Source organism: Eptatretus burgeri, chromosome 2 (genome assembly GCF_056783735.1).
Source record: "Eptatretus burgeri isolate ZD-2024b chromosome 2, Ebu_testis_v1, whole genome shotgun sequence".
Classification (NCBI taxonomy): Eukaryota; Metazoa; Chordata; class Myxini; order Myxiniformes; family Myxinidae; genus Eptatretus; species Eptatretus burgeri.
In genome coordinates, this window is record NC_140962.1 from 150,659,358 (window position 1) to 150,686,577 (window position 27,220).

At 41.6% G+C, this 27,220-nt stretch overlaps 1 protein-coding gene across 5 annotated transcripts in view; it reads right to left on the reverse strand.

The window, feature by feature from the left end:
* The window catches only part of LOC147033544 (uncharacterized), a 69,992-nt gene that overhangs the window by 812 nt on the left and 41,960 nt on the right, over nt 1-27,220 (reverse strand). For 3 of the 5 annotated variants that reach the window (XM_085855843.1, XM_085855835.1, XM_085855828.1), the window contains exons 11-13: nt 23,673-23,746; nt 12,155-12,308; nt 3,962-4,045 (exon numbers count right to left, since the gene is read on the reverse strand). In XM_085855843.1, coding sequence (XP_085711969.1) covers nt 3,962-4,045; nt 12,155-12,308; nt 23,673-23,746 — 312 coding nt within the window. Of the gene's footprint in view, nt 1-3,961; nt 4,046-11,742; nt 11,908-12,154; nt 12,309-23,672; nt 23,747-27,220 lie in introns of those variants that run through there. The other 2 variants (XR_015051471.1, XR_015051474.1) reach the window with 2 other exon arrangements.

Consider the following 27,220-nt stretch of genomic DNA (forward strand, 5'->3'; position numbering starts at 1 on the left):
AAAATATATATTGGTATAATAGGGCAGGAATTTGGGATTTGGTCATGGTGCCAGCAATAACTACCTACCCTTCATGAAAGACACAGGGGATCTTTAACATCCACCAACTAATACTGGCAGACGGAACACCAGTTTAATATCCATGTGATGGACGGCACACACATTGATGAATCACCCTGCTTGTGAAACACCAGGATGACAGTTTATATCTGGGTTGGGATTCAAACCCAGGCTACACAGCTTCCAGGTATGAGTATGCATACCTCCAGGCCATTCTGCAAGTCCCATATACATGTGAAATTTACCGTCATGTAGCTATAGGTCATGTACCAAAAAATGCAATTATGGACACATTTTAAATGAAATTTTGTTTATGCAATCAACATTGGGGGATGCATGAAATGTTTTTCGATTTTTTGGATACGACCCCAATTTCATGCCCCAATGGGTAGGGACTTAGGTTGCAGAGATCAAAAGAGAAGATTTTTTTTTTCAACTCAAAATTTGATACTGGGTCATTCCTGGTAGAACTTTGTCCCATTTTTCAACCTTGCTTTTGGTGGGAAGCATGGGGATTTGCAATGGCACGCCATAAACTTCACTCTAGTTTTGTTTTATTTCGTTCAATTTCTTGAGGTGTAAGTTTGAAATTGGCAGTGCAGGTTATGTTTATATTGGGTGTTGCATTCAGCAGAAATATGCAACAAGGCCTTGGCAAAGTAGGTTCTGTGTGTGATTGTAGCAAAAAGGACTTCTTTTAGACTTCTTAATAAACCAATTTATCTTGTGTTTTTCGTTGTCTTAATAAAAAGTACTCATGCATTGAGTTGATGTAGCCGATTGCTCATAAAATTGGTGGTGAATCCACTTCCGAAAAAGATGGTGAAGGTAGCCGTGTAATAAAACGGTTTAAAACACCCACAACGTTTTTAGAAGGAAAATGAAGATTTTTCGATGCCATTTGAGTCAAGTCACAAGGAAGTCGAGTCGTAAACACAAAGGCTCAAGTAATTGGTTTTTCATGCTGGATGATGCAGGTTTTAATTCCAGCTGTGATGAGGCTGACTCCTCCACTATCAAGGGACGCATCTACAAAGAGTATGCAGAGCATTCATTTACCAATTATTACTTGCAAAATCGAAGATTCACAAGTATATTGGTTGGTATTGTCTGTTATTAGTCCCCTACCAGTATCACCGGAGGGGACTATATGTTTGCTATCTGTCCGTCCATCCATCAGTTCGTCTCACCTGTGGTTTACCACTTTCTTCCCCCATTTTTCCCATTTATTTTCAGGTAACATATTCAACTGAAACTTCGTACATGGCTTTATTATGATAAATTACATCACAAGTTCGAGTTTCAAGGTGTTTCATCAATTTTTCACTGAGTTGTGCCATTTTTAGACTTAGACATTCAGAGAGTTTCTTCTTCTTCTTCATTTTTGTTATGGTATCGGCTCGAGTGTGCGTTAAAGCAAAATAATTTTATCTCCGTTTTGTTATCCGAGTTGTCTTTATTGGTTTCTAGTCTACAAAATATATCAGGAAATGAAAGGTGATTTTCCTTTTTATTTTGCTGAATAGACCCAAACACGGTTGGATAGAGTTTTTTTCTTCTTCATTTTAGTTCCAGTATCGGCTCAAACATGCCTTAAATGCAACCAAATTTTTATCTCCTGTACATTCATTCGGACCGGTCGGGAAATGTAGTGCAAAGCAGTTATCGCTTTTGTTATTATAATTATTAGTCGCAGAGTACCCGCCCGATGGGTGATCTTATTCCTCAGCAACACGTTTTCCTGATGCGTGCCTTTATTTGGGTGGTGTATCGGCAAAAAAAGAACCTGGGTTATGTGCACGGGCCAAATTTCTAAAATCAATTTTCATCCGATTTACTTGAAATTTGAACAGGGTTTTCACATCATGTCAATTAATTCAACCAGCCCATTATTTTTGAGGTCAACTTTGACCAAAAGGTAAACATCGACCAAAGGTCAACAACTTGGGTGGAATTTCTAAAATCCTCAATTTCCATCCGATCGAGTTGAAATTTGAACAGGATTTGCATATTAGCTCACTGAATTCAACCACCAATCATTTTTTTTTAGGTCAACCTCAGCCAAAAGGTCAACCTGGGCAGATATTTCTAAAATGCACAATTTTCATCCAATTGATTTGAAAGTTGAAAGGATTTGCATGTCAGATCACTGAATTCAACCACCAATTATTTTAAAGGTCAAATTTGTTTTTGGGATTTTGCAAGTGTCATACTCTGTATGACATCTTTCTCGTTTTTTTGTTCTTGATGGTAGGCTACCTTCATGTTCATTCTCTTTCATTTCTTATTTGCAGTCTCAAACCTATAAACAATAGGGTGGTCCTTCGTTAGGGGTAAATTTTTGAATTCATTTATTTTAAGCTCCAACCCCCGGAATTCGTTGGAATAGTCGAGAAAACGCTTCTGGTGTTTTTATTTCAAATTCCAACAACATTTACCTCTCCCTCATCGACCTTGAAGTTTAGCCTCAGTTTCTCGGGGCGGCTGACAGAACGCCGACGTATCGACCTGTGCTGAACATTAAAACGCTCCTGTAATGTCCAATCGTCTCTTTTGATGTGATACGTCGATCTGTGTGTTTGAGCAACATGACCACTGGGACGAACCTTTGCGAGAATGAGGTTTATGAGGAATGTCTTCCCTGTGCCTCCAGGAGCTCGAGCAGGAGCAGGAGCACTAAGTCAGACGGGCCTAGGAGCCTTGTGGGACATTTTGCTTAAGATTTTTGTTATAGTTTAATACATTTAACTGCGTAATGAGGTAACCATTTATAAAATACTGTATGTTGTGCGTTATAAGCTAACATTTTGGGAATAAATGGCACAAACCTTCAAGGTCGATGGGGGGGGGGGGGTAAATGTTGTTCGATTGGGAAAAAAAGTTCACCAGGGGAGTTTTCTCGACTATTCCAATGAATCCCGGGGGTTGGAGCTTAAAAAATCCGAAGTTGAGGAATAAGGATCACCCTAATAAACAAGGCTACCTGGAGTGACATCCACATCGTGTACAGTGCCCAGTCGCCAAATGTCATGGGTCTGCTGGCCCACCCAGTAGAATGTGAAAGATGGCTCAGTATCATGACGGTAAACAAAACTGATAGGGTGAACAAGCTAAGCACTGATACAGTACTATCACCTGCTTACTGAGGATTGTTACAATTTCCAGATGAAAGCACATTCGACCCATCTCCTGTCTTACATCACTGGAACCAAGTGGCACAGAAAAAGGTGCCCCTTTCATTTCGCATATGGAATGGATGACCAAAGCAAAGATGATGGTGAAGAAGAGCCAGCTGTCAAGTTTGTTGATGATGATGATGATGATGATGATGATGAACTCATATCAGTGAATTGAAAGAGGATGCACTTAATGGCAATGTAATGTTCACTCGCATCATTTGTGGGATCCTAAACAAATTTCGTTCTGCAGACCAGTATCTCTATAGCAATTTTGGTGAATATTGTAGATCTTCTACTGGATCCCATTGGAAAAGATAGGCCAACCAAAATCTTAAGAGGATTCCCTCAAAAAAAAAAAATCCTTCATTTTAAGCTCTTTACTGGCTCTATTAATTCCTGGTATTTGCTCGAAATCTTCATGAAACTCTTTGTAAAATACTTTTGTTTTAATTTACATTTTCTACAAACTTGGTTATATTAGGATTTATCTGTACTTGTACTTCGTCATTCACATGTTTATTTTTGCCTTTATTCCTGGTTTGATTTTCTTTGTTGTTGAATTAAATTTAGTTTGAATTTTACATTTTGTATTTCATGATAAAAATTGTTTTTTATATTATCTGATTAACACACCAATCAAATCTTATTTCCCTATTCATTCTTATATTCAGCCAACTACACCACTCCACATCTTTTATGACCCCCTGCTCCCTCAAACTTACATTTTGCTCTCAAAGGTGTTCAGCTCCTTGCTTGTGTCCATTAACCTTTGTGGCCCTCTGTGCTCATGCAGCATGCAATCATTGCTGCAAACACAAGGGGTGGGGGGAGGTGAAGAATTTGAAAATGGCCAAAGATGCACTTTCGGCTCAAAGATCGAGTTTATAACATCCAAATAAAGAAACAAACTCTTTGGTTCATAACTTGTAAGCAGCATGGCTTGACAAACATTACAACTTCAACCAGATAGAAAATCCTTACAACATTCACGGACCGGTGTTTGTGTGTTTGTTTGTGGGTTTGTTGCACTACTACTCCTACAGTTCTGGGCCAATTACATCCACACTTGCTACAGAAGATCAGCACGACCCCAATTAATAAATAGGGATGTTCTTAGATCCTCGTCAGATGATCTCTAAGTCTTACTCACGTTGTTGTTCTTCTTCTTGTTGTTGTGGACTTTTTTGTTTCACAGCCTACGGTTTTCATCGAAACTTCTTGAAACTTGGCATATATATGTAAAAATACCCTGCGCAGACAGTAACCATCTCCGATTTTGAAAATTCCTCCCAGAAAAAAAAGTTATGACGTCAAAATGTCACCGCTAATCGAAATCGCCTAAAAATTATCTCCGAAACTAGGCAAGCTTTTTGAATTCTGTTTGTGGGAATCAAACAGGGCATTAGCATAGATGAATTACCACACATATTATACATCACTATGACGTCATATCAATTATGACGTCATTCCTATTTTTTGTTTCACAACCCAGAGTTTTCATCGGATCTTCGTAAAACTTGCCATGTATATGCAGAAAGCCCACGCACAGGCAGTAAGCTCTCCGATTTTGGAAATTCTTCACCGAAAAAAAGTTAATGTCATAATATCGCCGCTAATGGAAATCGCCTATACCATTATCTCCAAAACGAGGCAAGCTGTTTAAATTTTGTTTGCGGGAATCAAGCCGGGCATTAGCACAGATAATTTATCGCAAACCTGATACATCACAATGACGTCATATTCGTTTTATGACGTCATCATTAAGAGGACAAGGATCTTAGCTCATTTGAGCTTGTTTTTAATCTTTGCCGCTGGTCTTGGGAGGGAGAGGAGGCGGACGCAAATTCTCCATGTAAATGTGTATTGTGTAGCGCCACCTCCACGTGGGGGGGGGGGGGGATTACAAGTCTCCACCATTCATAGTGCAGCGTTCCTTTCCCGCCACGTTTTCCAGTGCAGGGAGATGTTTTTAAATTACAAGCAGAAGGTATGTTTTTGCTTCATACATGTAACCAGGGTTATATATTTTTATTATACAGTGCTGTCACTTGCTTATACACCACCCAAATAAAGGTATGCGTCAGAAGGACACGTTGCATCCTTGGAACAAGATCGCGCATAAGATAGGTACTCTGCTAGTAAACAATAGTTGATGGACGGAGAAGAAAGAATGACAAAGGGTGGAGGAGTAGCAGCCAAAACCAGAATCCTATCCAGGTTCATCATGATGGCTCCATCTTTGCCTAACCGGTTCCATCATGATGGCTTCAATGCTGCATTTGATCTTTCATTTGAATATTAGCTGGAAGCCTGTAGTAAAAATACGATAGAAAAAACAAAAAACGGAAGCATTTATTGTTGCACTGGATAAAAGAACTCAAACTTAAAAAAAAAAATCTTAACAGCAAAGATATCGCAGTATGACCGGTTCATTTTGGTACATTGGTTCATGTTGCACAAAGAAAGTACCGATCCTCAGTTCATATTGGTACCTTCATTCATTTTACACAATGAAAGTACCAATCGTGAGTTCATATTGGAACCTTGGTTCATTTTACACAATGAAAGTACCAATCGTGAGTTCATATTGGAACCTTGGTTCATTTTACACAATGAAAGTACCAATCGTGAGTTCATATTAGTGCCTTCGTTCATTTTACACAATGAGAGTACCGATCCTTGGTTCATATTGGAACCTTGGTTCATATTACCTAAGGAAAGTACTGGATTAAATTGGAATAATAAATTTCCCAACCCAGGGAGGGGGGATCAGGTCAGGTATAGAAGCATGCACCGGAGCAGCACGTCACTGTGTCCACTTTCCAAAGGAACTTCAGGGGCCTATGTCTGGCCATCCCCATCTAACTGAGATGCTGATCAACCTGCTGCAACCACGAGGCACAGGATCAGCCCAATGGCCTCCTCCACTCATGAGGCTCCCTCACTGAGAGAATCTGGTGAGCAGGATCAACATCAGGAAAACGAGCCACATGTCCATACAGCCGCAACTGACGCTCACGGACTATGCAGGAAACATCTCATTTGAGTCTCTCTCAACAACCGCTCATTGGTCACAAAGTCTGACTAGCGATAGCCAAGGATTCTCCGACGAGACATGGTACAAAAGGAATTAAGTCTCTGTCTCAGATCCCTGGTCAGAGTCCAAGTCTCAAATCCGTAGAGCAAGACTGGAAGCACGAAGGACCGGAAGACTCGGACTTTTGTCCTCCTGCACAGGTACCGGCAGCACCACACCTCATGATCCATTGAATCCATGACTCCCCAAGCCCAACCCAGATGTCGATTAAACTCTGGCTCACAGCCAGCAGAGACAGGAATATCACTGCCAGGGTAAGTGATTCTCTCCGTGACCTAAACATCCTCACTACAAAAAGGCACAGACAAGAAAGCAGCATCCAAGATGTCAATGAAAGCCTGGATCTTAGTTTTGACCCAGGAAACCCGTAATCTCAGTGGCTCCGACTCCTCATTCAGCACCTCGGGGGCCCCCAAAAGGATATCTGGAGTCTCCGCAGAGATGACTGCATCATCTGCAAAATCAAGGTCAGAGATCTTGACATTCCCAAACGATGCACCGTAGCTTGATCTCTCCGACATCCTCCCCAGAATCTAGTCCATACAAGTGCTGAAAAGTGTGGGGGCCAGTACACACCATTGACAAACTCCAACAACAAGTGCAATTAAGTCGAAGATGGAATCACCACATCTCACAGCACTCGCAGTACCAGAGTATAGTTCAGACATCAGATTGATCAGTTTTGGTGGCACCCCATGAAGACCAAGGATCCTCCAGAAGGTGTCCCGATTCACTGAATTGAACAATTTGCAGAGATCAACACATGCTGCAAGCAGCCCCTGCCAAAACTCTTGTCTGCCTTCAGTGAGGACCCGAAAAGCAAGGATATGGTCAATCGTTGACCTCTGGTGAAATACCTGACTGCTCTTGACGCTGGTGCTCAAGCAGATGGTGGCGAACCCATTCAACAATTATCCGAGGAAAGACCTTGCCTGGTCTTTGTCACCCCTGTCACTGAAAGCAGCGTCACCCCTGGGTAGTTGTTGCAGTCTTGGCGATCACCCTTCCCTTTCCAGAGAGGGACAACAATGCCCCTCTTCCAGTCAGTTGGGATGATGTCTGTGTTCCAGGCAGAGCTCAGAACTGCATGCAATGACACAATTACAGCACTTTCATCAGCCTTGAGAAGTCCAGCATGGATGCCACAGATCCCAGGAGCTCTACCCCATTTCAAACGGTTCACCGCAGCCTGTGTTTCCACAAATGAAGGTGAACCACAGTTGATTGGAGGGCCAGCAATAGGGATAATATCACCCTGACATGAAACTCGACAGCTGGTGGATCAGCCTGGTACAGCCGCTCAAAGTAACCAGCTCAGCGGGCCTTCACTTCGGACTCTGTCAGGAGCCAACCACCCTCCACTCTCACTGTTCTACACCGAGGGATGGACTTGGAGGAATGCAAATTCCCCTGTAAAGCAGGACAATGCTTTGGTGTGCACTGTGTCCAATGGGGATCGGCGGAGTGCTCGTCATATATATTGTGACGTTCACGGGACTTGAACAGTCCCGCCAACGTAGAATGAGCCGAAACGATGGAGGCGGTTTATTTATTTATAACCCAAAGATGGCGGTTCTAATCGCTCTACCGCAAACGGGACGAGGAAAATGGCACGAGACGCTTTTCACTGAGTTGATGATGTTTATTTCTCTAACCAGAAATAACAAGACTCGGCAAGAAGAGGGATCCGGGGCGATTCGACGGGATGGTGGTGTGGGTTCGGGCGTGGGGAAAACACAGACAATTCCAATGAATATACAAGTCTCAAACCCTCTAAGGCGCCAGGTACACACACACACACACACACACACACACACACACACACACACACACACACACACACACACACACACACACACACACACACACACACACACACACACACACACACAACGTAGCTGGTTCTGGTGGTCAGGCTGGCCCGTGGTGTGGACGCTACAGTCCCTGGATTGGCGTCGGACGAGCTGGCGTTGCGCTCGTCAGGGGCAGGAAACACCGTGGTGCTGTCGACCTCCTGGTCCTGGCCCAAGTCCTCTCACAGCCGCCAGGGAACCAGTTCTGGCGCCAAGTTGCGAGCAGGAGAGGGAGGCAGGTCCACCCGCCGTTCGACCCCGTACTCAGAGCCAGCAGAACCCCAGAGCCAACCGAGCTGAGGCACGAAGCACAGCAAGGCCTCGAGACACGGTGAAAGCCAGGATCGAATAAGCCCAACAAAAAGCACGCTCCCAGCACAACAGACTCCACCAGAACGGTTTTTCTGTACCCATCTTCTTCCTCTTCACCTTTTCCCCGAACAGAGCCTTTTTATCCTCCCGTCCTCCTCACTTCCAATCGAGCCATTTTATTGGCCCTGCGCCGTCGCCTTCCACCAATCGTGATCACGGGGTGGAGCCATCCGCAGCACTGTCCTGTGACGTCATGGCAAGCCTCCAGAGAATACTAAAAGGGGTTTACGCAGACACACTTACCCTATCCCGTATCCCTATCTAATTACGTGACAATTATCATTTCCCCCTTGAAGAAATGGACATTTACTAGACAACTTATCACCACTGAATTGCTACTTATTACATCGAGATCCTGGTAAACTCGAACAGCTTGGCATACCTAATTAAACATCCTAATTACCCTTTGAATGCATACCCCCCCTCAAACGTAACAATATATATATATATATATATATATATATATATATATATATATATATATATATATATACATATATATATATATATATATATATATATATATATATATATATATATATATATATATATATATATATATACCTGGTGTTGGCGCAGTGGTTAGGGCAGCGGCTTGGGACCCAAAAGGTCCTGATTTCAAGCCCCGTTGGGCCATTGAATTAATATACACCAGGGGCTTGACTCAGCCTGTCATCCTTCCGAGGTCGGCGAAATGAGCACCAGTGTACTGGGCCCGGTGTATACCCTGGTTAGAATAGGTGTACTATATCCCTCTGTCGTAAGAGGTGACCAGAGTTGCATCAGAAATCATCCAGCGTAAAACCTATGGCAAATAATTATGCAGAAAATAAAACGGATTTCCATACCGGATCGGTCGAGGCCCGGGTTACCAAAGACCACCACCGGTACCGTTGGTCAGCAGGGTACTGGTGGAAATGGGAAAAACGGATGATCCGCTGTGGCGACCCCTAACGCGAGCAGCCCAAATAATAATAATAATAAGATATATATATATATATATATATATATATATATATATATATATATATATATATATATATATATATATATATATATATATATATATATATATATATATATATATATATATAAGAGAGTTGAGGTATTTTATATATTTTGAGTTGTAGAGCTGGTTCAATTTTAATAAGGAGCTGATACTCGAGGTCCTCCACCTTTTTGGTGTTACGAAAAATAGATCTGTGTCATGTGAAAGCTAAGTCTTGAAATATTTTTGAAATATCATGTACAGAAGCCAAGTTACCGAGATGGTTGACATGGCAACAGAATTCAGCCTATCACAGCCGTGATCAATACAGGTTGACATCATGTCATGAAGAATAGATGTCTGCAATATGAAAGATAACTATTCAACATTGTTTTTTTTTTTAATCACGTACACAAAAGTACATGGGCAGATGATCATTTGATCGTTCGGGTCGAACAGAGTTAATTTTCACGTCCTCCGTCTCAATCCTTGTTGGAGGGACAATTAGTGAATTCATGGGAAATTATAGGAGCAGGTGGTGCAAACATAAAAAGGCAGGGATTATTCATTTTATAGAGGAGTTAGCACACATAAGAGCTTTTTAGGTTGGAGGGTGGACAACACAAACTGGAATGACATAATCAACAATTCCATAAGTAGTAAGAGGTAAACATAAATATGTATCGTTTTGTTCAAACTGTTTTTCATTTTGTTCAGAGTAGTTCGGATGATAGTGGCTGAAGCATCCAATTATGAGAAAAATGATGAAATCAATCATTGCTTCTGATGTCAAGTATTTCCTGTATTCAACAACATAATCTCAGACCATCAGTTTGTGTTCATGGTGTCCCAGTCACTCAACTCTGGAATGCTTTCTGCTCTTCTCTCAGCAATGGTTGGGGGTCTAAATCTCAATCAAGACGTTGGGACGATCTCCTTGGACACATTCTGGGCATTACACACAGCATGGCATCCTGCTTTGCTTGCCAAGCTCCCTGCCTGTGGCATACAAGGCCACCATCTTTCTTGGATTTCTGACTTCCTCCACTCACCCAATCAACATGATTCTATCAATGGAACCCTCTGCCCTCTCCCAGTTGATGCTGGAATTCACCAAAGCAGTGTTTTGGGTCCGGTCTTGTTCTTCATCTGTATAAATGACTTTTCCACAGCTGTGGAACACCCTCTCCATTTTTGCAGATGACTACATCATTTCCTCCAGTACCCTGCAGTGGGGAATGGGTATATTACTCTTCTTTAAGAAAAGTTAACGATACCTTGAGATATTTTTAGGGAATTCAAAATTTTTCTACTGGATCTGCCAACAAGACCAGTTTCATGTATCCTCCGACATCACCAGTTTCATGTATCCCCCGACAGCACCAGTTTCATGAATCCTTCAGCAGCACCAGTTTCATGTATCCTTCAACAGCAGCAGTTTCATGTATCCTTCAACAGCACCAGTTTCATGTATCCTTCAACAGCACCAGTTTCATGTATCCTTCAACAGTACCAGTTTTAGGCATCCTCCGACAGTACCAGTTTCATGCATCCTCCGACAGTACCAGTTCCATGCATCCTCAGACAGTACCAGTTTCATGCATCCTCAGACAGTACCAGTTTCATGTATCCTTCAACAGTACCAGTTTCAGGCATCCTCTGACAGTACCAGCTTCATTCATACTCTGACTACCAGTTTCATGCATCCTCCGACAGTACCAGTTTAATGCATCCTTCAACATCAGCAGTTTCATGTATCCTTCAACAGTACCAGTTTCAGGCATCCTCTGCCAGTACCAGTTTTAGGCATCCTCTGACAGTCCCAGCTTCATTCATACTCTGACTATGAGTTTCATGCATCCTCCGACAGTACCAGTTTCATGTATCCTTCAACAGTACCAGTTTCATGTATCCTTCAACAGTACCAGTTTCAGGCATCCTCTGACAGTACCAGTTACATGCATCCTCGAGCAGTCCAGTTAATGCATCCTTTAACAGTTCCAGTTACATGCATCCTCCAACAGTTCCAGTTACATGCATCCTCCAACTGTACCAGTTACATGCATCCTCAAACAGTACCAGTTTCATGCATCCTCCAACAATAAAAGTTTCATGCATCCTCCAACAGTTGCAGTTACATGCATCCTCCAACAGCACCAGTTACTGCATCCTCCAACAGTTGCAGTTACATACATCCTCCAACAGCACCAGTTACTGCATCCTCCAACAGCACCAGTTACTGCATCCTCAAACAGCACCAGTTACTGCATCCTCCAACAGCACCAGTTACTGCATCCTCCAACAGTTCCAGTTGCATGCATCCTCCAACTGTACCAGTTACATGCATCCTCCTCATTCCTGCATATCCCATCCCCATTACATTAAGATCATTCATCTAATAGTCAGGGCACAACATGAACCAGCACAACGAGTGGGGTCCTATGATTGCTTACAAGTTTTGAGTGCTTCTAATTAATGAAGATATCACTGTATTTATTGACACCGTTTTTGGGGGATTATATTCAAGTAAACATTCCAAACATTCTCATTACCTCATCATTAATTCTCCCACATCTCTATTCCTGAAAAAATGGCTTGAACTCACCTGCAGGAGTGATGGCGCCTTCTTTGGAGTGTTTCCGTTATTAACTCCAAGGTCCTGATTCCCACTCTCTGTCCGACATTCGCTTTGATGAAATCCTCGTAAATTAATTTCTTTTGATTTGCAGAATATGATTCTTGTCTCACAGTCCATTCAACTGTATGTGGAGAGAGATGACATTTGGATAAGCTGAGTGAAATTATTTGGTTAAAGTAAAATTACTTTGGGTGCTTTCACAATCATTGTCAATAATTATATAAAAGAAATAACAAACACAATATCAAGTGAAGTTATTAGTGTTACTAAATATAAAGTGACATGCTCTAATGCCATCATCATCATCAGATTCGTGAAAGATGATGATCCCATAATACCCTGGTCTTTTCATCACTGTAATGCTGAACCTCATTGTGTCCAAATGCTTGAGAAGAGCAGATTCATGGAAGGTTGAAGCACTCATTCCACCAGTGCTGGTCTAGTTAGACCAATTCATTTGTCGTCTTGGCTTCAACTACTTCCTGTGGAAGACTGTTCCAGTAATTCACAACTCTACTGCTCAAAAAAGGCACTTCCTACAGATGTCTAGTCTGCTTCTCTCCTTAATCAACTTCCTGAGTGACCTCTAGTTGAAGTATTTATAGCTGGCTCGAAGAAATGACTGGGATCGATCCGAATCAGCCCAGAGAGAATCTAGCATACAATAATCATATCACCCCTCCTCCTCCTGTAGTCGAGGGAGTGTAGATCCAAGATCCTCAGCCTATCTTGGTAGGGAAGCTTGTTGATTTCTGGAACCATTTTAGTGGCCCTCCTCTGCACTTTCTCAACTTTATCTGCATCTGTCTTACAACAGAGGTGCCAGGGGGGAATATTTCCATCTTCTGGAGAGGTCTGAACAATGTTGAGAAAAAAAAGTGGCAAGGAAGTGCTGGTCAGGTGACTGAACATCTTCTTTATGATGCCAAGTATCCTTTGTTAACAGCTGCTGCAACATATTTGTGTAATTTCAATTCCCTGTCTATCGAGCTCCTAAGTTTAGCCCCTGCTTAACTTTCTGTGCTGTAACTTGATTCATACTGTCGTCCTGTTCAAGGTTGCTTTTGCCTATGTGTGCCATTTTGCATTTACCTTGGTAAAAGGGTAGCTGCCATGTGTCTGACCATCTAGTTACACTGTCCAAGTCCTTTTGAAATACAGTATTTCAGTTTGCTTCATGGTTCCAGCTGGACTGTACAGCTTTGTGACTTCTGCAAATATCTGAATGGTTCCTTGCACCATGTCAGGGAGATTAAAAATAGTACCACTGGACCTGTAGCTTAGCTGGGCCCTGTCCTAATGTTGTAACCCAAATTGGGTAGCATCCTGACTGGTGGATCTGGATAAGAAGATTTTGGAAGGAATTAGTGCGACTGCCATTTTGACACACTTCCGGTTATGTGATCAGCATGGCCTCCGCAATTTAACATCAGGGCTGTGTCGTAATGTTTTAACCCAAATTTGGTAGTATTTTGCCTGGTGGGTATGGGAGAAGAAGATTTTTGAAGGAATTTACGTGATTTTCCCAAAAATTTATCAAGTCAGCCATTTTGACACACTCCCAAACATATGATCAGCATGATCTCCACAATTTAACATCACTACCATGGCCTAATGTTGGAAACAAAGTTTGGTAGCATTCTGACTGTTGGGTCTGGAGAAGAAGATTTTTGAAGTAATTTATGGTCATCCCTTCGAAATTTACAAAGGGATGACAGATGGTATGGCAGAGAGTGGAGTCATCAAAATTTACTAAGTTTGTGCCTTGAATACGGCCTGGTACCCTGCCCTGCTCACCAAACATTCTTCCTATGATATCCAAGGACATCTCCACTCATTGCTCGTAGACTTCCTGTCCTGTCGCAGCCAATGTGTGGCCGTTAATGGATTCTCTCATGCCCTCTTCCTGTCCAGGCTGGAGTTCCTCAAGGCAATGTTCTGCACCCTGTTGTTTTTCTGGTTTTCATCAATGATCTTTCTGACTCTCTGGAAAATCCTCTTTATCTCTTTGCTAATGACTCTACCCTCTGCCCTACCATCTGTCATCCCACAGATCGGCAAGCAGTAGCCTCTTTACTCTCTGCAGATATGGATAAAATCACAAGCTGGTCCAACACGTGGTACATGTCTTTCAATCCCAACAAATCTCACACTCTCACTACGTCTCTCCGAAACGACTATCTGGAACCCCCCACCCCCACCAATCTACTCTATCAACAATCCTCTTGAAGAAGTCCTTTCATTCAACTTCTGAGTGTCACTATCTGCCATGATCTTTCCTTGGAAAGCCACATTTCCAAGCTGGCCTCCAAAGCCAGTCATTGACTGGGCATCCTCCATCGTGCAAAGTCCTTCCTTGGCACACCTGAGATCCTGACCACATGCAAAACTTTTGTCCACACCCTCATAGACATCTGATGGACATGCTCTCCCCTCTGGGCTGGTGCTCCTTTCTCTCACCTTTCTTGGCTTCACGCTGTGGAAACCAAGGCATTTAGGATCATTGGTATCTCACATGAGGACGCTGAGTCTTCTGTCTTTCACTCTCTCACCGCAGGTAAGTTTGTGGTCTTTCTGTCTTCTACGTCTCCTCTCTGGCCTCACCCCCTGCTCTGTCAAAGATCTCTCCCCCCCCCATATTTCAGCAGGGCTCTCAAGGTCCGCCAGCAACCCGCTTCTGATAAAACTACCAAAATCACGAATCACTGCTCACCTTCACTCTTTCATTCCTCTTTTCCCCACCTTTGGAACAAACTCCCACACTCTCTTCAAGCCCACTCTTACCTCCAGGTCTTCAAAACAGCTCTTCACCGCCATCTCTTATCTTCCCCCATCCAAACCCACGGTCTGTTCTTCCCCTGCTAATCCATCCCAAAGCCACCTTTTCAAATTCTGCTTTCTTTCTTGAATATCCCTTTCGTGTCCATCTTGTTTACCCTGCGTACCTCACCCCATCCCTCTCCCTTCCACAGATCACCTTTCTCTGTTCCCCACTGTTTATTTTCCCTTTCTTCTCCCACCCCTCTTGTTTCCTGCTCCCATTGTTGTGCATTTCTGTGTGTTAGCTCTCACACGAGCCTTGACAGTGTATCCAAAAAAAGAAAAAAAAGTCGGCCATTTTGACCTACTTAAAGTCACGTGACTGGAACGAGCTTTGCAATTCCTGTTACCAGTCAGGAGAGGAACGTTGCTGCCAAATTTCAGCTGGATCGGCCTCGCAGTTTGGCCAGAGAAGTTAAAATAGGAGACGGACAGATAGACGGACGGACAGTGCACAATAACAATACCTTGTCTGGAATTTGAATTCCAGATAAGCCAGTAATAAAGACTGCAAACAATGCAGGACCCAGTGGGTACACTGCCTTGCGGTATACCGCTTGTCACCCTGCACCAGTCAGACATTGCATCATTTGCAATTACTCTCTGCTCTCTTTCTGTCAAGAAGGCTCCAATCGATGCATACATTTCTTCTCTAATTCCACATGCATACAGCTTCTGTAGCAGTGTTTCATGGGGGATGGCAACAAACACTTTCTTAAAGTCAAGATATAAAACTTCAACTCCATCTTCTTGATCCGATATTCTTGTAGTACAGGCATTTTCGCAGAAATATTTGGTCAACCTGCAACAAATTGCAACAAAAGCAAACTCAACAGATTTTGATTCCTGGATATGTCCTCAGTGAGAGAAAAAAAGTCCAAAGGGATCCTCCGGGGGGAAAGTCCTGAAATCATGGAAATGCAATATGGCCACCACCCGGCTTCGGGGAAAATGAGAAAATTGTAATGATTGATATTTTAAGATGTAAATATATCTTTTTCTGCATTCTAATTGTTTCGATTTATGGTCAGTATATTGATATACAAGAATAGTTATAAAAAAAAGTGAAATGTATTGAGGTTAAAATAAAAAATTATAGCTTTTTTGTCCAAAAATGTCAATTTTTTGACCTGAAAAAAAAAAATTTACCTGATGCTGATTTTGGCTCCTGGACAAAAAAAAAAGAAACGTTGAAGACACAAGATGAAATCAAGTCTATGGCAATACAATATAATTATGTTAATCATTGAAACATGACAAAATTCACAATTCCACTCGGGGCAATCACATGTGCCTGATGAAGGTTTCGAAATGAAAATGAAAATTCGCATTAAACTCAGAAACTACATCCATTATAAACTTACTATACATGTTGAGAAAAATCAAGCGTATTCAAGTTAGAACTCGACAATGTCATCATCATCCTCATCATTGTCACATGGAGTGTTTGTGCAGCCAGAGCCCCTGCAGTTTCCACAAGCTGGAGTGCACTCAATGTTGTGCTTCTTGCATGTGCATCTCATGGTGCTTCATTCAGCCTGGCAGTTGCACCTAATGACACGTAGCATCTTTTCAGGAGCTGGAGCTATTGATGTCTGAAGTGGCACAAAACCCTCGTCACACTTCTGCCAACCCCAGTCTGTGGAAGAAGTATGCAAGTCTGACGTCTTGAAACGAATCAAAGACCACCTTCAGAAGCATGCCGAGTCTGCAAAGATATCTTCTAGAACTTCAGCGCTCTGGGTTCAGTATATGGACATGCCAGACATTCTACGCAAATACATCCGGGCAGAGCGCACTGGGAACTGGGCACTACATCTACAGGCCATCCAGGAAATGCTGCCTTACCTGGCAGCCTCGGGCCACAACCTGTATGCCAAATCTGCGAGGGTATATCAGAAGCAGATGTCCAACGTCAAAACTCAACATCCCAATGTCCAACAACGTTTTGATGAGGGGTTCCATGTGGTTCGACGAAGTGATCGCCTGTGGGCAGGTCTTTCATCTGACCTGATCGTCGAACAAGTTCTGATGAGAAGTTTGAAGACCAGCGGGGGGCTCACACGAGGGCGAGGAATGACAGAGCAACAACGGCTGGTATGGCTACTATCAATGCCTGCCTGTGCAGAAATAACCCAGGCAATGCAGGAGCTCACAGGAGTGAACTACAACAATGGAGAGCAGAAGAAGGACATGACCAAGGCAACACAATCTCGTGACTGGAAGGACACACTATCAGCTCTTCAGTATTTACAGGAACGGAATTCATTCAGTAGTGATCCATGTCTGAGGAACATTGCCACTGGAGTTCATGCACACCCCACCTTCAACGTTGATACAGCACATGCTGTATGAGCCAAATATTGAAATCTATGAATGGAAAAACATCTGCCGAGTACACATTTAAGAGGAAAGATCAAGTTGTCACCCTCGGCATGAAGTCATCTGTCAAGATCGATGGAGAGCAAGTCCAAGTTGACCCACAACTCCTCTTCCAGAGACTGATCACTGTTGCACAGACAGCAGAAGAACTGGAGTCGGCCTTCAAATATGAACTGTGCAGCTATCCAGCAGCCCTCTTTGATCCCTCTCTTCAGCTCCGATAAGCACACAAGCCAGTCTTTGCTGATGCCATCTGGGATCTTCTTGGATCCGATGTCCCAGCCGATATCCCCAATGATGGGCAACAGTATGTTTTGGATGGTGGGGCACTTGTTCAACGCATTCCATGGTCTCATGGATCTACATACAGAGACATATGTTTGATGGTTATGAAAGTACCAACACGAAGGACATGACACACCAGAGACGGTCTAAAGGGAATGCTGGCACGACTGTGACATTTACAGCTGACATGCGTCTCACAATGAAGAAGGAACAGTTTCTTGCCAATAGGCAGAATAAACAGCGATTCATTTTTATGTTGAGTGAAGAGCTTCAGAAGAAGAACTGTGAGACACACCATTCCTCAGGGGATGCTGATCTCCTGATTGTACTGAAGGCCATGCAGTCTGCTACTGTCACCAACACTGTGTTAGTTGGTGATGACACAGACCTCATCGTCCTCCTATGCTATCACGCAAGCTTAGAATCCCATGACCTCTTCTTTTGTCCCAAGCCAAAGAAGAACATGAAGAAGCCTCGCATCTGGAACATCAAGGCTACAAAGAAAATGATTGGTACAGACATATGCAAGCACATACTGTTTCTACATGCAGTTCTTGGGTGCAACACGACATCTCGTCTTCATGGGATTGGAAAGGGAGCTTCCCTCAAAAAGTTCAAAGCAAACAACACATTCCGTGAGCAGGCCAAGGTTTTTGAAACATATCCAGCTTCTGTATGTGATGTGGCAGATGCAGGAGAAAAAACATTGGTGATAATCTACAACGGAAAGTCAACTGACACCCTGGACACCCTCAGGTATCAGTGGTACTGGGACAAGGTGGCTTGGAGCTCCTCTTATGTGCAACCACAGACGTTACCACCAACATCATAAGCAGCAAAGTATCACAGCCTGCACATGTATCTGCAAGTCCAAGAATGGAAGGGATGTGCAGATGAACTTCTTCCGACAGACTGGGGTTGGCAGAAGTGTGACGAGGGTTTTGTGCCACTTCAGACATCAATAGCTCCAGCTCCTGAAAAGATGTTACGTGTCATTAGGTGCAACTGCCAGGCTGAATGTAGCACCATGAGATGCACATGCAAGAAGCACAACATCGAGTGCACTCCAGCTTGTGGAAACTGCAGGTGCTCTGGCTGCACAAACACTCCATGTGACAATGATGAGGATTATGATGACATTGTCGAGTTCTAACTTTAATACGCTTGATTTTTCTCAACATGTTTCGTAAGTTTATAATGGATATTGTTTCTGAGTTTAATGCGAATTTTCATTTGCATTTCGAAACCTTTGTCAGGCAGATGTGATTGCCCTGAGTGGAATTGTGAATTTTGTCATGTTTCAATTATTTACATAATTATATTGTATTGCCATACACCTGATTTCATCTTGTGTCTTCAACATTTGTTGTTTTTTTTTTTGGTCCAGGAGCCAAAATCACTATTAGGTAAACATTTTTTTTCGGGATAAAAATGACATTTTTGGACAAAAAAAGCTATAATTTTTTATTTTACCCTCAATACATTTCACTTTTTTATAATCATTCTTGTATATCAATATACTGACCATAACTAGAAACAATTAGAATGCAGAAAAAGATATATTTACATCTTAAAATATCAATCTTTACAATTTTCTCATTTTCCCCGAAGCCGGGTGGCGGCCATATTGCATTTCCATGATTTCAGGACTTTCCCCTTGGAGGATCCCTCGGGACTTTTTTTCTGTCACTGAGGACATATCCAGGAATCAAAATCTGTTGAGTTTGCTTTTGTTGCAATTTGTGGGAGGTCATCTGACATTTTGACTGTACTATTGTCCACTCCTCTAACAAAAAAAAGGATTTGCATCATACATGATCACCCTGATGTAAATTCATGCTGTCATCAGATAACATTATTGGCAGTCATATAGTCCATCATCTTGTCCTTTACTATACTTTCCAGTAGTTTCCCAACAATAGAAGTCAAGCTGACAGGTCTATAGTTTTCTGGGAACCTTCTGATACCCTTTTTGAAGAGAGTTGTGATATTTCAAGAAACAGTATCTCCCTTATTCAATGGATTTGTTGAAAATCACAGTTAGGGGTTCAGCTATGCTTGAACTGATCTCTCTTAGAAATCGTGGGTGAAACCCATCTGCATCTAGTGACTTGCTTGCATTGATGTTCGTTATCCTCTTATCAACATCTTCAGTGGTCACTTTCATCTCTTCGAGGTGACATTCAAACTCTTGGCTCAGTGTCAAATCTGGTATGCAGTTCAAGTGCACTTGTGTGGATACAGAGCTGAAGTCGTGATTAAGTGCCTCTGCTTTCTCCTTTCTGGTTTGAGCTAAACTTCCATCCCTCGCTCAAAGACTCCAACATTGATCCGACTTTTTTTAATCTGACTGTTGGCATATCGCCAAAACACCTGAGGGTCAAAGTTAAGGTGATGCACCAGTGAGTCCTCATACTCTTTGTTCCAGTTATGTGTGGTATTTCAAAGTTGATCGTTCACTTGTATATACTTATCATGGTCACAGTCACCTTCAGAACCCGTGTATTTACTCAAACATCATTGTTTTCTCTTTCAGAGAGCAAGAGGTTCTCGTATCATATATATGCTCTTGCGGTTCCTTCCATTGCTCTTAAACTTCGGTATATGTACTTATCCAGTTTAATCTCATCACTTCTGAACTAAATGCTTCCCATGCTTGGAGGCAGTTCATGTTTTCAACTTTCTCCTTTGAGTTGATGTCAGTAACATCACTTTCTCTTCATTAACATAATTCGGAATAGTTCAGCGTACACATCAATAAAAAAAAAACATCAATAGTTCAGCGTACGCCAGCGTTTTACATACATTTTGATACCTTGCCATATGCTGGCTAAAACGTCAAGGTGTGACAGGGCCTTTATCAGCAGTGCCATAGTTGAATGTAGCTTTAGTGTTTATTCCTTTTCATTGTATGTAAGTACATGGGTCTCCCTACTCAGTATCCTTTGAGCACCTAGTCTGCTATGATTATTTATTTATTTGTCTTGTCTCCCCCTCTACCAGATACCCTTGATAAACCATTTTAATTGTAAAGGAACGTTTCCCCATTTTCCTGTCTTCCCGCACGAACACAGCCAGTTTTGGCTATGTTTGGGTGATCCTTGGAGAATCTCAATATTAAGTGAACACACTAGCAAAGGCTGGTTAAAAGTGCTGGTGGCTTAAGCGAGTCACTGTAAATGCACACACAGCACGTGCGTGAAAGGCCTTGTTAGCATTCATACATCACTTTAAAAGTCCCGTGTCACTGCTCAATTAACCTGGACCTTGTTCCACATATCGGATTGAGTGAGAGCTCACACACCCCATGCATGCTATAATATTACTGTTAATGGAAGTTCAGTAAAAGTTGTCTGTAATCTTGACGAACCATTGAGGTTGTAAGTTGAGGTGGTTGTTTTGATAAAGGTACAGGTGTTACCATGCTTCACTAAGCTTTTAACAGTTCCTGGCTGGAGGTTTAAGGGTAAGTCAATTAATGTGGAATATTTTTTTCTGTCTTTGATCATAAAGTTGTAAAACTCAATGTAAGTGACGATTCTGTTTCTCTTGCCTTTAGTTAGCACTAGCTGAAGTACCCGGGAATACCCGGGAAATTTGCTCTATTTTCCTCACGCTAGTTAGACTGAGGCATTAGTTGTATGGAGAAAATTGGGAAGGCTTCTTTTATTCCTCAGATTTATGGAAGGAAGGCTTTATGCTGCCGTAATCCTCAGAGAAGTCATAGTTGAAGGCGGCCTTGAGCCACTCAATCTTTCTAGCAGCAGTGGCAACTGTCGATGTCCTGCCAAAACCCAGACCGAGAAAGCTGGAACGTGAGTTTTGTGCTTCTCTCGCCCATCGGTGTGACGCTCTATTTGCAGTTAGGCGACGCTCTCTCTCTGCAGCCGACTCTGCTTGCCTGGCTCGTTCATGAGCAGATATATCAGCAGTAAGACGACTCTCTCTCTCTCTCTCTCTCTCTCTCTCTCTCTCTCTCTCTCTCTCTCTCTCTCTCTCTCTCTCTCTGCAGCCGACTCCGCTTGCCTGGCCCTTTCATGAGCAGATCGATCAGCAGTTAGCTGTTGCCATGTGCGTGCAGTTCGAGAATTCAAATAACAGGAGGAGAATGTATATGTTTAAAAAGTCAACGAATACGAACATTTTGTATTTCAAAAAACTCGCGTTTTCAACCATGAAGCCTTTTGTTACGATTAATATGCCGGCGCACTATTCGAAAACCTTTTTTTTTTAATATATGTATATATATATTTCATTTTTATGGAAAGCCACTAAGCGCATCCTGGAGCTGAATGTTAGGTCTATATGTGTGTAAAGTTTCATCAAGATCGGTCCACTGGTCTAGGAGCTTATTGGTTACAAACAAACAGACAGACAAACAGACAGAAGGACTGCCATTTATATAGTAGATGAGCAGATATATCAGCAGTAAGACGACTCTCTCTCTGCAGCCGACTCCGCTTGCCTGGCTCTTTCATGAGCAGATATATCAGCAGTAAGACGACTCTCTCTCTCTCTCTCTCTCTCTCTCTCTCTCTCTCTCTCTCTCTCTCTCTCTCTCTCTCTCTCTCTCTCTCTCTCTCTCTCTCTCTCTCTCTCTCTGCAGCCGACTCCGCTTGCCTGGCCCTTTCATGAGCAGATATATCAGCAGTAAGACGACTCTCTCTCTCTCTCTCTCTCTCTCTCTCTCTCTCTCTCTCTCTCTCTCTCTCTCTCTGTCTCTCTCTCTCTCTCTCTCTCTCTCTCTCTCTCTCTCTCTCTCTCTCTCTCTCTCTCTCTCTCTCTGCAGCCGACTCCGCTTGCCTGGCCCTTTCATGAGCAGATCGATCAGCAGTTAGCTGTTGCCATGTGCGTGCAGTTCGAGAATTCAAATAACAGGAGGAGAATGTATATGTTTAAAAAGTCAACGAATACGAACATTTTGTATTTCAAAAAACTCGCGTTTTCAACCATGAAGCCGTTTGTTACGATTAATATGCCGGCGCACTATTCGAAAACCATTTTTTTTTTAATATATATATATTTTTTCATTTTTATGGAAAGCCACTAAGCACATCCTGGAGCTGAATGTTAGGTCTATATGTGTGTAAAGTTTCATCAAGATCGGTTCACTGGTCTAGGAGCTTATTGGTTACAAACAAACAGACAGACAAACAGACAGAAGGACTGCCATTTATATAGTAGATGAGCAGATATATCAGCAGTAAGACGACTCTCTCTCTCTCTCTCTCTCTCTCTCTCTCTCTCTCTCTCTCTCTCTCTCTCTCTCTCTCTCTCTCTCTCTCTCTCTCTCTCTCTCTCTCTCTCTCTCTCTCTCTCTCTCTCTCTCTCTCTCTCTCTCTCTTTCTCTTTCTCTTTCTCTCTGCAGCTGACTCCACTTGCCTGGCTCTTTCATGAGCAGATCGATCAGCAGTTAGCTGTTGCCATGCGCGTGCAGTTCGAGAATTCAAATAACAGGAGGAGAATGTATATGTTTAAAAAGTCAACAAATACGAATATTTTGTATTTCAAAAAACCCTAGCGTTTTTAACCATTAAACCTTTTGTTATGATTAATACGCCAGCGCACTATTCGAAAGCCTTTTTTTTCTAATGGAAATTATATTTATATACATATATATATATATATATATATATATATATATATATATATATATATATATATATATTTTCATTTTTATGGAGAGCCACTTAGCGCATCCTGGAGCTGAATGTTAGTTCTATATATGTGTAAAGTTTCATCAAGATCGGTTCACTGGTCTAGGGGCTTATTCGTCACAAAAAAACAGACAGACAGACAGACAGACATAGACAGAAGGACTGCCATTTATATAGTAGATGTTAGTTACTTCCTGATGTTTTGTGAAAAGTGGAAAAGGTGTTTTCAGGGTCAAAGTCCCTGCAGTCACTTTCATATTTTGAGGAAAGGTAGTTCATTTGAAAAACAATTTTCTCCATTATTTATCCAACCCCAACCCCCATCCGCCAACCCAACTTACGCATCTCGGTGAAAGGTCTTAACTCCAATCTTATCCTGTTTTCTCTTCTTTCCTCTGATGAACTCATTCCTGGACTGTCGAAACATGTGTAAAACAAATCGAAGTTTAATAATTAATTCTATATTACTTTGTGAAAATCCCCAAGATGAAGTTTTAGTTCACTAATCAAATTTACAAAATATTCATGAACAAATAAATAATTTTGCTTTTCATAGTTTGTAATCATGGGGCTGAACACCATTTTGAATAATATTTGCTTAAACAGTAAGATGAATGGGGAAAAGATCGTGTGGGGATATGGTTGTGATTTTAAAGCGATTTTTGGAATTGAAAGAGAAAACTCAGGTAATTTTATTAATTATTGGAAGAGGAGGATGAGATGCTTAAAAACTGACCACAAAAAGAGAACCAGATGATACGTAAGACAGTGAGTTAGACACTGATTGGTGAACACTTGCACCATCTTGAAGCGAAGATGGTAGAAGGTAGAATCATGAAGGTTAAAAAAATAATTGTAATTACCTGAAGACAGAAAAATATGAATCCTCAAGTATTTCCACCTGTTTTCCATCACAACTCCACCATCCCCAACCGATCGCTAATCTCGATTCCTCTTTCCGTGACTTACTTCCTTCGTCAAATGTCACTGCTTCTCATGTCCTCCCAAACCAGGAAATATAAGATATCCTCAAAACATTTACCTTTGTAAATTTAACTCTTGTTTTATTTTTTTTTATATATATATACATATGATTGAGGCTTGTGGAATAGCTAGAGTAGGATGAAAGGAAATAAATTTAGAAATGGGGAAAACACCAACATCAGAGCATACAGTGCCTTGAGAAAGTATTCACATCCCTCAACTTTTGCCACATTTTGTTGTTACAGCCTGAATCTAAAACGGATTAAATTTAAAAAAATTTGTCACCGAAAACCACAAAATACCCTAAAATGACAAAGTGAAAATGTGTTTTTAGAATTTTTAAGAAATTCATTAAGAATTAAATGCTGAAATGTCTTGCGTCAATAAGTATTCTGTACCTTTGGTATGACACTCCAAATTGAGCTCAGGTGCATCCAATTTATTTTGCTCATCCTTGAGATGTCTCCACAACTTGATTTGAGTCCACCTGTGGCCAATTAAATGGATTGGACATGATTTGTGGCCAATTGATTGGACTTCTGCCTCGTTTTCACTTCCTTGTTCTGGTTGTTGCTTCTGGACTGTCAGCTTAGTCCTTTTGCCCCTTTTCCCCTCTGCCCTCAAAAAATTAAAGCAAGGCATATCGACTCCTTCAGCCCCCAGAAAAAATATAATATAATATAAGTAAATTACCAATAACAACAACAAAAACAACATTGAGGACGTCACTTCCTGTAATTCACAAGAGGGTAAGCTCGACCAGACCAAAATAAGTGTTTTTTGTGTGTTGTTTTGCGTATTTTGTTGTCGTGATTTGTTTCAGGGGCTGTGGAACTGTACTTGTGTTCATAACAGTTTTAGCGGGTATTTGTGTTAGTTTATTGAAAGAAGCAGGGGGAGGCCTCGTGTTAAGTTTAGCGTTAAGTCAGTTGGGGCCTTGGGAGTATGGGGATAAAAAAAAGGGTACAAGTAGAGACCGAAGGAGAAAGGAAGAGGAGTTCATAAAATGTGATAGTTGCTCAATGTGAGCCACATCAACAATAGGGGAAACAGAGGGTTCTTACTGTTGCAGGAAGTGTGAGGAAATTGTCCACTTAAGGAAAGATATTACAATGTTGAAGGAACGCATCGATAATTTGTAGCAAGTATCAGAATGTGAGATATTTGTAGATAATAGATGGTTACAGTTGTTGAGTGAGGTTGCTGAGAATATTGGCAGTTGTGCCATTGCAGCGGGGGAAGGCAGTGGTGACGGTGCAGCGGGGGCAGACTGACGGACATCAAAGCCGATATACCAGAAAAAAAAATCACAGAACTGTTGGAAAGTGTCCGCAAATGAAAATATAAATAAATGCAAATAAAAAAATGAAAAAAAAAATTCAGGTGAGCGACCCGAGACAATGCCGAGACAATTGAGAAGCACAGTAATTTCACGTGCCTATGGACATCAAAGCCGAAACACCAGAAAAAAAAAAAAACATGACAGAACCGTTTGAAAGCATCCCTAAATGAAAATATAAATCAATGAAAAAAGTAAATGAAATAAATAACTGAAAAAACACAAATGCAGGTGAGTGACCTGAGACAATTGGGGAAGCACTGATCATTATCGCTTACAATGTGTAAACATACCCCACTAGTGTGTATAATGTGCGGGTGTGCGTGTATGTGTGTGTGTGTGTGTGTGTGTGTGTGTGTGTGTGTGTGTGTGTGTGTGTGTGTGTGTGTGTGTGTGTGTGTGTGTGTGTGTGAGAGAGATGGAGAACCGGTAAAGGAGATACAACAGTCTGTTCAGGAAGGAATTTGAGGAACAGTTCATGTGAAAAACTGATGAGATAATTAACCATTCAATGATCGAGATTGAGGATTTCAGGAGTAGACCATTAAGTTTTCCACCTGTTCGAATTTAACTCTCAGATATTTTGAGTTGAAATACACATCATTATAGATCCCTACTCTTTAGAGATGAAGAACAAAATCCCTATGCTCTTAAGAGGAGAACTACAGAACATGAGGGATGAAATGTTTTTCTTCTGTCATTATAAAAAGAATGCATAATTCTGGCATATCATCAGCCCTGGATTAACCATCAAGTAAAATAAGCACGTGCTTGGGGCCTCAAGGGAAGAGGGGCCCCACGGAGTTTTTTTTCCAGTGCCAGATTTACAATGGACCATGGTGCAAATGTTGCAACTGAACCAGGGCCCACAAAAAGGGGGCCCCACAATAAATGAAAAAAAAACTACATATACAAGAATATAATTTTTCTACACATTTTTTTTTATGCAATGTAATACTGATGTCGTAGCGTTTACTGTATATAAACGTTACTGTAAGTTTTGTTTCATTTCGAAAAATAAAATTTCATTTTACGGTTTAGTATTGTTTATATTTTGGATTACATATATATGGGGGTACCATAATGTTTTCAGTGCTTTGGGCCTCGAAAGGTCTTAATCCGGCCCTGCTTATCATGGATAATAATTTCACTCACTTTTTGGGGAAACTAACCATGTATAAAGTGGGGATTTCTTATAAGCGAGTGCAATAGTTCAATTCCACTCTTTAAAAGCACTTCAATGTTTTGTTTAATGACTCACAAGGAACTGCAACGCAGGAGTCCATTAGATCCATCAAGTCTGTGCAATTCCTTTAAATATTTATTATTAGATTGACAAGTTTATGAACCATGAACACAACAGATAACATTGCTAAGAACACACTTTCAAACACATGTGATATACATGTCTGGGTGTCATTTATAAAACACAAAAAAAACCAGAAAGGATGGATATTCTGATCTGGCATGTAAACCAGACAAAATGAGCAGAAGCTGCACACATTCACAGATTATCTGTGAGCAAGCATTCTCAACACTTACTCATTCATTCTCATTCTCACATCT